The 12,964-nt window shown below is 50.4% G+C and overlaps 1 protein-coding gene across 4 annotated transcripts in view; it reads left to right on the forward strand.

Moving 5' to 3' along the window:
• FLNB (filamin B) overlaps positions 1-12,964 on the forward strand; it is a 476,237-nt gene that overhangs the window by 251,703 nt on the left and 211,570 nt on the right. For all 4 annotated transcript variants that reach the window (XM_086939044.1, XM_086939045.1, XM_086939046.1 and 1 more), the window contains exon 15: positions 11,319-11,442. In XM_086939044.1, the coding sequence (XP_086795170.1) occupies positions 11,319-11,442 (124 nt within the window). The remainder of the gene's footprint in view (positions 1-11,318; positions 11,443-12,964) is intronic.

Here is a 12,964-nt window from a genome sequence, read left to right on the forward strand (position 1 = left end):
GATAAATAACGGTGATGGATTAAGCCCTGATCTTTGGACTGGGTAAGAGTGGTCTGCTTAATTCAGACACTCTGTTCATCACCACCCCCTTTTCTGAATCGTACTCTAGTATCAAAGCACTTACACTGCTGCACGCCTCACACTGCTGCACGCCTCACACTGCTGCACGCCTCACACTGCTGCAAGCCTCACACTGCTGCACGCCTCACACTGCTGCACGCCTCACACTGCTGCACGCCTCACACTGCTGCACACCTCACACTGCTGCACACCTCACACTGCTGCACACCTCACACTGCTGCACACCTCACACTGCTGCACACCTCACACTGCTGCACGCCTCACACTGCTGCACGCCTCACACTGCTGTATGCCTCACACTTCTGCATGCTGCACACTGCTGCACACCACACTGCACACCACACACTACTGCACACCACACACTACTGCACACCACACACTACTGCACGCCACACACTGCTGCACGCCTCGCACTGCTGCACGCCTCGCACTGCTGCACGCCACGCACTGCTGCACGCCACGCACTGCTGCACGCCTCACACTGCTGCACGCCTCACAACACCACCACATCACTCAGGGACACCAGCACATCACTCAGGGACACCAGCACATCACTCGGGGACACCACCACATCACTCGGGGACACCACCACATCACTCGGGGACACCACCACATCACTCGGGGACACCACCACATCACTCGGGGACACCACCACATCACTCGGGGACACCACCACATCACTCAGGGGCACCACCACATCACTCGGGGGCACCACCACATCACTCTGGCGCACCACTCAGGGGCACCACCACATCACTCGGGGGCACCACCACATCACTCGGGGGCACCACCACATCACTCGGGGGCACCACCACATCACTCTGGCGCACCACTCAGGGGCACCACCGCATCACTCAGGGACACCACCGCATCACTCAGGGACACCACCGCATCACTCAGGAACACCACCACATCACTCAGGAAAACCACCACATCAATCTGGGACACCACCACATCACTCTGGGGCACCACCACATCACTCAGCCCAACCACATCATCACTCAGCACCACAACAGCATCATTCAGCACCACAACAGAACTGTCCGTATGTATGACGGTACAACGCGTGCTTTTACAGCGCGAACCGTTACGACGCAGGATTTACAACGCAAGTCGTTACAACGACTTGCGTTGGGGGGGGGGGGGCTGGATAGTGAATAGTTTAATTTACTATTCCAACTCCAGTCCCCGTGGATAGTAGGGAAGGTGTTGGATAGTAAATTAAACTATTCCCTATCCTAGAGCGCCCTCCAGCGAAAGTCGTTGTAACGACTTTCGTTGTAAAACTTGCGTGGTAATGGTACCGCGTTGTAAAACATTCGTTGTAAAGGATGTTCCCCGCACTGTCCTTGTTTGCTACCAACAAGCATTGCCATAGCCAATAGGACTCACATTAGGAAAGTGTAAGCTATTGGCTTTATGAATAACAATGCTATTAATTTATATATTTTCAAAGCCAACATATAAAAAAAAATGTCATTTACAATACCAATAGCTCACACTTTCCTAATGCGAGACCTATTGCTTTGCAAATGCTTGTTACATTTGTCAGCTGTCGCGAATGACGTTTTACCCTGACATTCTGCAGATTAAGTGTCTTGGAGAAAAAGCCTGGTATATGGTGTTCCTGTGGACCTTGTAAGCATGATGGGACTAGTTACTCTAGTTACCAACCCCCTGTGTTTAACGGGGTTCTCATATTAAAGGCTTTATGCGTTTTGCAAAACATGACCCGAATTTAGCGTTCAGTGCTGAAGGGACAGGGCAGAGTTGAAAGAACAAAATGTGGAGCTCTTTTAGCACATCCAGTACATTTAAAAAATCCAAAAGTTCACCGCATGTGCTCGTGAATCAGCCCACTAATCTACTTTTGGAAGCCTCACACACTGCATGTTGTTAACTTTGGCAGTGAACACTTACAAAGACTCAGACTCAGATTTCCACTGACACAAACCTGAGGGTGCCTAGAGCAACTTCAAAAAGATGCATTTGTCCAGATCTCTGTGAACTACATTTACACTTGAGCTTCTCAATGATGCTTTAGGCATCTCCAGATGTTTTAGTGTGCAAACATGTTTCAATACGACACCAGAGGATGGTCATTTCAGATCATCAAGACCATCACCTAAGGTAGTCTAGAAGAATGCTTTTGAATCACGTCTTTTTTTTTTTTTTTTTTTTTTGGTGTAAGACATTTATTTGTAACAAAGGCCATGAAGATGTACACTGCGTCACGCCAACAACCCGGAGGCAGGCCGCTATCAGGAAGTTCATACAGAGATCACTGAGAGACAGACCGGAGTCTTTCACCCAGCCGGGTAAGACATACATATGAAAGCATGAGACACAACAGAATTTTGAGCATACGCAGTACAACTTCAGCAAGGAAACGGTCTTACTTTTCTCATAGTGCTGTCGACATTTGAAAGATATAGAAAATCAACGAGGTCGCCCCTGAGTAGGAAGTGGTTAATCCCCCGTCACAGCGGTACGGTAAAAGGATGCGTCCGTCAGCACCATTTTCCTCCCAACAACCCCCCCCAGCAAGTCAAACCAAACACTACAAACAGAGGTGCAAGTACATGGACAAACCATTCACACAACACGGCAGTCCACAACGAGGTCATATGGGCCAGCCTCAGGTCATGCAGGTAGTGGGCTAGCTACATACAGGGCGGGAATGTAAGGATATCTAGTCCGGTTATGCACAGTCTAGGGGAGCATGGGCGATGCGGGGGGGAGGGGGCCAGGGACAGAGGCTAGAACACAAGACTGCCAGTGGGGCGCAGGGCGGCCAGGGTCTCGATTCGGGTCAGCGTGTGCAGCAGTCTCCCAGCGTGCGTCCGGTCAGGGCCTGTCAGTGTAAACGCGGGACTGCGGGATCATCATAACTAACTTACGCATTGCGCACCTTCAGCCCATGTCGTCTGAAACACTCGTATCCCGGGAGGTATCTGGTGAGTCAGAGCCCTTGCGTGCTGTGGCCCACTGTATAAACGGGCCCCATATGTCAGTGGGTCTGGAAGCGGTGGGCATAGACTCCCAATAGTGCGTTAACTGCGTGTGGCCGTAAGTCACGTCCCTGATCCAGCTCTCAAGAGAGGGGGGGGCTGGTCTACCCCAGTGCAGTGCGATCTGTCGCTTGGCATATAAAAGGAGTAAGGCATGCAGTTTCCTGTCGCAGGGCTCAGTGTCCTTAACATACCCCAGCAGACCTAGCAGCGGGGAAGGTGAGCCCTCCCTTCGGGTGATTTGATTTATGGCCGTGAAGACCTCTGACCAGTATGTAGTCAGCTTGGGGCAGTTCCAGGCCATATGAAGAAAGGACGCTTCTTCACTTCCACATCTCCAGCAGTTGGCATCCTCACGGACGCCCATTCGGCGTAGTAGAGTCGGAGTGCGGTAGTATCTATGTAGGAATTTGAAGTGGATGAGCCTCAGACGATAGTTTGGGGACAGGGCTGTAAGTTGCGCACAGCAATACTCCCAGGCGTCGTCTGGTAGCTCGTCCCCCAGGTCCTCAGCCCAGCTGGTTTTGGCCGTGGCTACTGTCGCCGGGGCCTGTTCCTGCATGCAATTATATAACCTGGACACCAGCTTTTTGGGGGAAGGTCGTGAAAGCAAGTTTTGGAGGGCGGCAAGTGTGCGGGGTTCCTCCGGGAAGCACGGCCCCATCTTCTTGCAAGACTCCCTAAGGGAATGAAATAGCAATTTGTCATTAAATGTACAGAGCCGGTCGGCTCCCTCGGCAGACAGCTCGAAAAAGGTACCATCTGGATATAAGTCTGCAAAAGTGAGTAGCCTATTCCCAAGGATAGTGAGGACGTCGCCTCTGGCCGTCAGACACGGCAGCATCGGGTTGCCCCTCAGGGGGATAGCTGGTGCATAAAGCAGGGAGAGACCGGCTCTCTTTTGGAGTTCGCGCCATGTCCAGCGGACCATCTCTACTGTGTCTACCTCGCGTGACGGGCATGTAACCTTACCGTGCAGTGCGACTCGTAATGGCAAGGGGGCGACAACGGCTAATTCCACCGCCACATGTGGTTGGTAAGGTGTAGGGAATGCCCAGAAATGCAGGAACTGGGCTTGCGCACAGAGTGCGTAAAGTTTCAAATCTGGGGCACCTAGTCCCCCTTGTCGCAGCGGAAGCGTGAGCAGGTCCCAGGAGATTCTAGCCTGTCCTCCAGCCCACACCAGTTTAAGTAGCAGTGAGCGGACCCGGGCGTGGAAGCAAGCTGTCATAGGCAGTGGCACATTTACAAACAAATATAAGAATTTGGGGAGGACCACCATTTTAGCCAACGCAATTCTTGCTACCAGGGAAAGCGGTAGTTTATTCCAGATCTCAACCCTCCCCTCCAACCAATCCACCGCTCTACCGAAGTTCATCTGCCACAACTCCTGCACATCCCTGCTGATCCAGATGCCCAAATATTTGACAGTTTCAGTTTCCCATCTGAGGGGGTAGTCAGGAGCAGGGCGTTCAGTGCTCTCCGTCAGGGGGAAGGCCACTGACTTCGCCCAGTTAATGGATATCCCCGCTAATCCCTCAAATCGTACAAATTCCCGGAGTAGCGGGCTCAGGTTCTCTTTAGGATTCAGGACGTACAGGGTTACATCGTCCGCATATAGCGAGATTAGTAAGCTTCTAGCACTAAATCCGATGCCCCTGGCGGTATGGTGTTGTCTGACTCTGGCCGCCAGCGGCTCCATCGCAATCGCGAAAAGGAGCGGCGATAGGGGACAGCCTTGCCTAGTGCCTCGTGTAATACTGAATGGCTCGGAGACGAGACCATTGACGCACACCCGGGCCCTTGGTTCCTTATAAAGAAGCTTTATCAGGGTCATGAAGTTCTGACTGAAACCCATCCGCCTTAATACACTGAAGAGGTAGGGCCATTCTAATGAATCGAAGGCTTTGGTGGCGTCCAGAAACACCACTGCTGCCTGTACTGACGGGTGTAAATAGTGAAGGACCGAAAAGATCGTTCTGAGATTGTGTGACGTCGCGCGTCCAGGAATGAAGCCTGATTGATCTGGGAGCGCTATCATAGGCAACATCGGCTGTAACCTATCCGCGATGACCTTTGCGTATATTTTAGCATCAACGTTTATAAGGGACAGGGGCCTATAGGAGTCCAGCTGCTGTTCATCCTTATCCGGCTTGAGTAGTGTGATAATGAGAGCCTCTCGCATGGAGTCAGGGAGGGAATTCAATTCGAGAGCCTCGACAAATACAGAATGAAGTCTCGGCGCCAGTTCAGTAACATATGTTTTATAGAAGGAGGTGGTCAGGCCATCAGGGCCAGGCGCCTTATTGGCCGGCATACTCTTAATCACCTGGGCTATGTCTTGTACTGTGACAGTGAGGTCCATGTATTGCCTGTGGTTGTTGTTGAACCATACAAGTGCTATGGAGTCAAGAAAGTCTCGCAGCGATGCCGGCGGAGTGGGTTGTCGTGAGGTGTACAGGGTAGCATAGAAGTCTGCGAAGGCGTCTAACACTGCCTCCTGTCCCACCACAAGGCGTCCGGTGGCATCATGAATAGTGTGTATGAAATGTGATGATGCGCGGGGATTTATCAGTCTGGCAAGGGTCCTGCTTGGCCTATCACCCTCCCCATACCTGCGCGCTTCTGCCTGTTTCCCTAGAAACTTCACCTCCCGCTCCGCCTCCTCGTTAAAGGTCAGCAGTTTGGCCTTTAGAGCGCCTGCAGTCTCTAACGACGGGTTAGCACTAAACGCAACATCTAGGGCCTGCAGCTCCCTCTCAATTTTAGCCAGCTCATCCCTGATGGTACGCAGCACCCCTGCCTTGCGCGCTATACATTGACCTCTGATGACAGTCTTAAATGCATCCCACACAACGGCCTCAGATGTGGCAGATCCCGCATTCTCAGCAAAGTAATTGTTAATGTCTTCTCTTATCTCTTCTACGAACACAGGGTCTGTGAGCACGTGTGGAGGGAGGCGCCACTGGAATGCCCTATGTGGAGTTCCCGGGGGGTGTAGTTCCAACATGCATGGGGCATGGTCGGACAAAGATCTAGCCATGATATCAACCTTTGAAACCCATGTCGCGACTTCGGGAGACACCAACCAGAAGTCCAGCCGCGACCATGCAGCCTTATGGCAGGTGTAACAGGTTCCCACATTCGCTCCCGGGTGTCTAGCACGCCATACATCAGACAGCAGACCTTCATTCATGATATCAGATATCGCCTGGCGCGTTCTATTGTGTTGCGGCCTGCTTACGCCACTGCGATCCATGTCATCATTCAACACAGTATTAAAGTCCCCTCCCAACACTACCGACTGACAGTCCAGTAACACAATTTTCGCCCAAACATTTCTGAAAAAATCCGGATCGTCCACATTGGGGCCATAGATAGCAGCTAGGACAATCCGTCGCCCCTGTAATGACCCATGCAGCAGAACATACCTACCCTCCTCATCCCGCCCCTGGGAGTACTCCCGCCAATCCAACCCCCTTCGAATGAGTATGGCGACACCCCTCGCATAATTCGAATAGATGGAAGAATAAACATGCGCCCATCTGGAATTTTTCAGTCGAGCTGAGGGGGCGACATTCAGATGAGTTTCTTGAAGGAAGCATACATCTACATTGTGCCTAGACAACATTCCATGCAGTAAGCGGGCTTTCTTGTAGTCCCCCAGGCCCCTAATGTTCCAAGTCCAGAGTTTGATACCTCCCATTAAAGTACACAACCGTAACCAGCCCCCACCCCACCTCCCCGCCCCATAAGGCCCCTCAGGCATCCAGACGCCATAATTGCAGACTTAGCACGCGAACACATAGACAATTGTAGTAGTACATTGCACCAAATACAAACAGGAACTCGCAACTCAGGAATAACTCCCATCAACCCCCCACCCTCAGCAACCCCCCAATTAGGTCGTGATATACCCCAAAAGTCCTCACGCAATGCGTGGAAGTACCCCAACATCAACAACAAAGGGAGGCACCCCATGAGGCGTGGTGCGCTCGGCCAACACCCCCGCATACACGGGGTGGCTACAGTCAAATTTCCGTGTCCCTGGGATCTGACAGCGACCCCCATCCAGTAATCCGCCAGTGACAAAGTCTACCAATGTCCCAGCAGAGGCACGGAGTTAGCAGCAAAAGGTAGTATAAAGGCGGCCCAGTGACTTACCCAAAAGGAGGCAGTCCAGCAGGAGCATACCTTTACGAAAGATTGTTCCAGGCCTCCCAGCCCCAGTGTAACAGGCAGTTCGGTTACCGTGCCGGATGAGCGTTGCACAGGTTTCAGTCATTGTCACTGAGTTGCTCCGAGGCGTCCTCCAGCCGTGGCGATTTTCTCCTGGCTCCAGCACATATGTGTTTGGCAAACTTGAGGGCTGATTTGGCGTCAGTGAAGAAGTGAGAGGTGTTTTCGTGTTGAACCTTCAATTTCGCCGGGTATAGGAGTGAGTAGGGCACTCCAGCTTGCAGTAGGATCTTCTTCGCCGGTAGGAATTCCTTTCGTGCCGCTTGCACCAGAGGGGTGAAATCCGGGTAAAAGGAAATGTGGTTTCCCTGATGCGTGATTGTACCTTTCTCTCTCGCCAGGCGTAGCACGACGTCTCTGTCCTGGTAGTTGAGTAGTTTAGCCAGGATTGGGCGCGGTGGGGCGCCCACTGGGGGCTTTTTTCCAAGGGATCTGTGCGCCCTCTCCACCGTGAAAACCGGGGACAGATCCGGATCGAACAGTTCATGGAGTAGGTCTGATACATACGATTCCATCTTCCCGGTGTTTGTGGTCTCTGGAATGCCTGTAATGCGAACGTTGGATCTCCTGGAACGTGCTTCCAAATCGTCCGACTTGGCGCGCAAGCTGTCAATTTCCCGCTCCAGCGTTGTGATGTGTTTCTTGGCCTGTTGTTGGAATTCACAACACTCAGTTTGTCTATTCTCGAGACAGTCCAGCCTTTTCTCGTGAGTGTCCACTTTCGTTTTCACGGTTTCGAGTTGCGCCGCCATATTATCAAGCTTGGCGTCTATGCTTTTCAAGCTGGTTCTCACTTCCATGATGAGGGCTCCAAAATCTATGTCCTGGGCACCTCCTTGCGATGACGTTGCGCCTCCATCCGACTCCACCGGCGTGGTCTTTGGCGTTTTTCTATTATCAAAGCTCAGCTTTGGTTGCTTGGCTTCATTTTTCCCCATCTTCGCGAACAGAGTAATTCACCGGTCCCACAGTGGGGCAGCACTCCACTGCGTCCCAGCGAGCAAGTGTCCTGTGTGAGCGCGGTCGCCCAGGTGGTGCCAGTGCACTCTAGACGTGCCTATGTAGACTCAGCAAGAAATGGAAACCGCTACAGGCTCTCATGCGCGTATTCAGGGCCTCCACGCGGTCCAAAATGGCGGGCGCTGGCAGCGTTCTCTAGGACCACCCAAACACCCGAGGAGGAGCAGCTCAGGAGTTCCAGGGGATCAGTGCGGCAAGTAGGCGCATCAAGCGTGCGGTGTTTAGTGCTGCCGTGTCTCAGAGCAGCGGGGGGGGGCCATGCGCAGCTATCCACCAGTACGTGTCACCATGTGAAACCCCCAGCTCCGCGGCAGCACCCGCTCACCTCCGCTCTCGCACTGCAATGATGAGGATGGTGCAGGCGCGGCCACTCTGTCCTCCACCGGGCGCCACTCGTGTCCGCGCCGTCTTCGGCGGCCGCAGGATCCCTGCCACTTCTGCGCAACTGCACCTGTACAGCCGCTCCGGTCTCCGCTATCTTCCCGCGGTCGCGCGCCAGATGGAGCTACCGTCAGCCTCAGCGGGAGAGCAGCGTCAATACTCCTCCGGCAGCGCCCCTGGCAGCGGCGCGGTATTTCTCCTCCCCAAAATGACCTCGATCTGCTGGGGCCTATGCAGCCTCGGCCCACCGTGTTCCGCGGCGCCCAGTAGCAGGCACTTCCGGTTGGGGACAGGAGCCGCTCGCCGGCCGGCGAGAACGGAGGATGGTCCCGTCTCCGAGGGCAGCCGCCCCCGCGTCCAAAACTCGGGCTGGAGGAACAACCGGGTCTCAGGAGCAGAACCCCGAAGGAATGGGGGACTGCAGTCACCAGGAACAGGATCAGGTAAGGATTAATAAAAGTAGCCGGCGGAGCTCACTCAGAGAGCGGCCATCTCGCTGCTCGGCTAGCCACGCCCCCCCGAATCACGTCTTTAATCTCTGGCATCTGTTGATGCACAATGATGTGGTAAAAAAATTGAAAGGATCTCTGCTCAAAGTACCATGAACCTGGGTACCAACAGCAATTGCACCCACTGGATTACTTTTGAAGTAGCTTGGTTGTTTTAGAATTCTTCCTGTGGACTAACCATCATGCCGCAGTTCTGGTGGAGCTGATAACTGTTTCATCTAGGCCACCTACGAACAGGAGGTGCTGGACCGCATCTCTACATCATAAGGAAGGCCGCGGCTCATTCTGCTAGTGCCAACCCTCAGGTCAACTGCTTGGCAGGTATTTCATAGCAGAGTGTGGAGCCAGTGTGATCTGTTGTTGCAGGTATCAAAACCTCTGGGTGTGTTAATCATCGGATTACAGTAAATCCTCTTATTTGGTTTGGCTCCGGGTCAACCACAGGGCGTCTTCCTAGAATGCGTATTAATCTCGGCAAGCAGGCAAACAGGTGGTCTTGCAGGCTTCCTGTGCTAGAGATTGACACAAAAACATTTTGAAGAGAGTAGTTTTTATAGTTGATTATGAAACAGTTTTTAAATAAACATACTTTGGTTGATTGTTGATCAGTCTACCTGTGCTGGTAATTTACTCTAAAGGGTTATAGAAAAAGTAGTTTTTATGATTCATTATAGAACTTTTTTTCGAAATAAACATACTTTGGTTGATTGATAGTTCAAATAAAAGTATGCTTCTTACTTGGAGTGCTTAGACGTGGGAATGTTTGCCAAATATCTAGTGCTGAGAAGGGGCTGTTAGCCCTTGGCCAGAACAGACTTTCTTGCAGAGGTGATGTCCAGCGTTTTATAAAAGCATTTTAATCTGGATTGTGTATTTGCCAATCCTCTAAGCCTACACATCAGTGAACACCACACCCCGATTAGGGTATAGGGCCAATTTTTTTTTCTTAGTGGAGAGCTGGAGTCACCAGAGAAAGGTTGGGGTCCCTGGCCCTTCAAAGTACAAAACAATTGAGAAATCTGCTGCTTTGGCTTGACAATCACGGATAGGGCGGTCGACATCGAATCTGGGGAACCGGGTTCGAGTCCCGGCAATGACGCTGAACATCCTGTGATTCTGGGCAAATCACTTAATCTCCCCGTGCCTAACAATAAAATGAATGTGTTCTCATGTAATGCAACTGGTGCTATGTAAAGCGCTCTGATACCCGATTCGGGTCTAGTTTGCGCCAAATAAAACTGTAAAAAAAAAAAATGTGGAAAAAAATCATGGATGAATAGGAAAAAAAAAATCCTTGGTGATGTATTAAGAACAAATAGCCTATGGTGAGAGACCCATCCTGCCTTATGTGGATCTTCAGTGTTTGGTCAATGATGAGACACTGGCAGCCGGTCAGTATTTCCATGCTCAAACCTTGATTCTGAACAACAGTCATGATCAGGCCTTACAAAGAAAAAAGAACATTTCAGAGGGAGGATGGGCTTTCAGATTACACTTGCTTTGCAGAGAAACACTGAAACTGAATTCCCGCAAAACTTCCCCGCCTAATGCAGCATCCATTCAGTGCAGAAGCAAAGCCAAGCGCCCTAGATACCAATGCACTTCTGAACGTCTTGTGTTGCTGATGACATTGCTAATTAGCATAAGGGTGTGGCTCAGTCCGCATGTACGTGGCCAAGGAGTGAATGGACAGAAAGACAGCATCCACTTACCCCCTCCTTAAAAAGAGTTTGTATCATCATAGGGGAAGAAATGTGTTGATAAAATATTTGAACGTTTCACAACATGTGCACAGGCACTCCTATTTGTATTCCTGTGCCTATTCTCGAGTGTGAGATTTGCTATTAAGGCCCCATTCATTTAGTTTCAGCAATGGGCAAATAAAATTCATCTCCCAGGATATGAAACACGTCACAACTTTAAGCAGACATAACTTTGTTTCTGCCACTTTTAAGGAACCTAGGGGAGTCGGTATGAAGGAACATTGGTTTGCCCGCAAAATTCCCACTTAAAGTTTGTTTTGGAGGGTGCACTGTAGGAACGCTTTATAATGCATGCATGTTCTGTCTCCCATCAGGTCAACATTGGACAAGGCAGTCACCCTCAAATGGTTAAAGTCTTTGGACCAGGAGTGGAGAGGGCAGGCTTGAAAGCCAATGAGCCCACTCATTTTACTGTTGATTGCACAGAGGCAGGAGAAGGTAAATAAAAAAAACTCTTATATTTCAAGACATATGATATACAGTAAAATGAAACCTATGACTGTTCCTTTCAATTATTACACTATTTTAGATTGATTTGTTTATGAGTATAGCCCTTGGGAATCTGTTCATTTCAAATTACTCCTATCAATTTACTAAGTGAAATTAGTGTTCGTGAAAGATGCTAGATTGTGGCTGTGTGAGGCCTACAATGTGTACTTCACAGCATGCTTTTCTTGCCCTCCTTCTTCTCTCTTTTGCTCTCTCTCACCTTGACTGCTGCTCCCAAAAAATCTGCCTTGCTCTCTCGTCCCTCAGTTCCCACCTTCGCAGGAGAACATCTTTTAAAACGGCGAGGGATAGAGTTTGTAGAAATAGCAGAGAACCACAGCCATAATAAAGATCTATAACACTAAAGGTAACAACCCCTAGCCAGGTCCTAGAACAGTTATTAAACAAAGCTACCAGGAGGGAGAGGCTCTCTGGTGACTTCTATGGTTTGGAGTGATAAGGAAAGGCAGTTCTACTCTTTGACTGTCCAACACCTGGGAAAGTGAGGCATCATCTTTCCCATCATTTTTTTTTTTAACAAACTTTATTGAAGTTTACAAGTCTGTTCAAACACACCTTGATAGACAATACAATCAGAGATCATGGAACCAACATGTAATATGCAACTTTTTGAAGCATTCTATGCATGGAAGTGTCTCTTCTTCCCATTCGCCAGTTCCAGAATAATCGAAAACGATGGAAATTAGTCCCACATTGTATGGCATTCTCACGACATTCGCTCCTGTAATCTTCAAAATGTAACTCTAATCTAACTTTCCAATACTACCCCCCTCCCATCCTTCCCCCCCGGGCATGTCACTTCAAGTCCTTCGTACAGGTTGCAGCGTGTGAATGCTATGTTGTACCATCTTAATATATCAACTTTATTCGAGTAAAAGGTAATGCCCAGCAGTTACAGATTCATGGTGCGGCACTTTATTAGAATTTCCACAGTCGGTCAAACTCGGGTACAATCTGTCCGGCCTCCCACCACATGGGCAGGTGTCCCAGATTCTTCGTCACTATCGCCGACAGGAGGAGTGAGGAGCACCACCAATGTTTCCCATGCCTTCGCTGCATCTAGTGCCTTCTCGTTCACCGCAATCTTCGCCAGCTGCATTTCAACTATTCCTTCACAGTCTGCCCATTTAATTAACTCTTTCTTCCCGCGATCTATGTTGGGGCCCTTTTGCGCTTTCTAATGCATAGAGATCTCCCGTTTAGCTTGCAGGAGACTCATGTCTAGGTACTTGCTAGTAATTTTATTTTTGGCCGTGTCAGGAAACCAATGCAATATACATGGTCCAATGGCCGATTCCAATTCCCTGCAAGTGATTGTGTTAAGGAATGCCCCCAATTCAGGCCAATATTCGTCCAGGTGTGGGCACCCCCAAAACATGTGGTGGAAATCGGCTCCCTCCCTGCGGCAGCGCGGGCAAGTGATCATCTTTCCCATCATACCCATCTATTT

This window comes from Lissotriton vulgaris, chromosome 9, assembly GCF_964263255.1.
Source record: "Lissotriton vulgaris chromosome 9, aLisVul1.2, whole genome shotgun sequence".
Lineage (NCBI taxonomy): Eukaryota > Metazoa > Chordata > Amphibia > Caudata > Salamandridae > Lissotriton > Lissotriton vulgaris.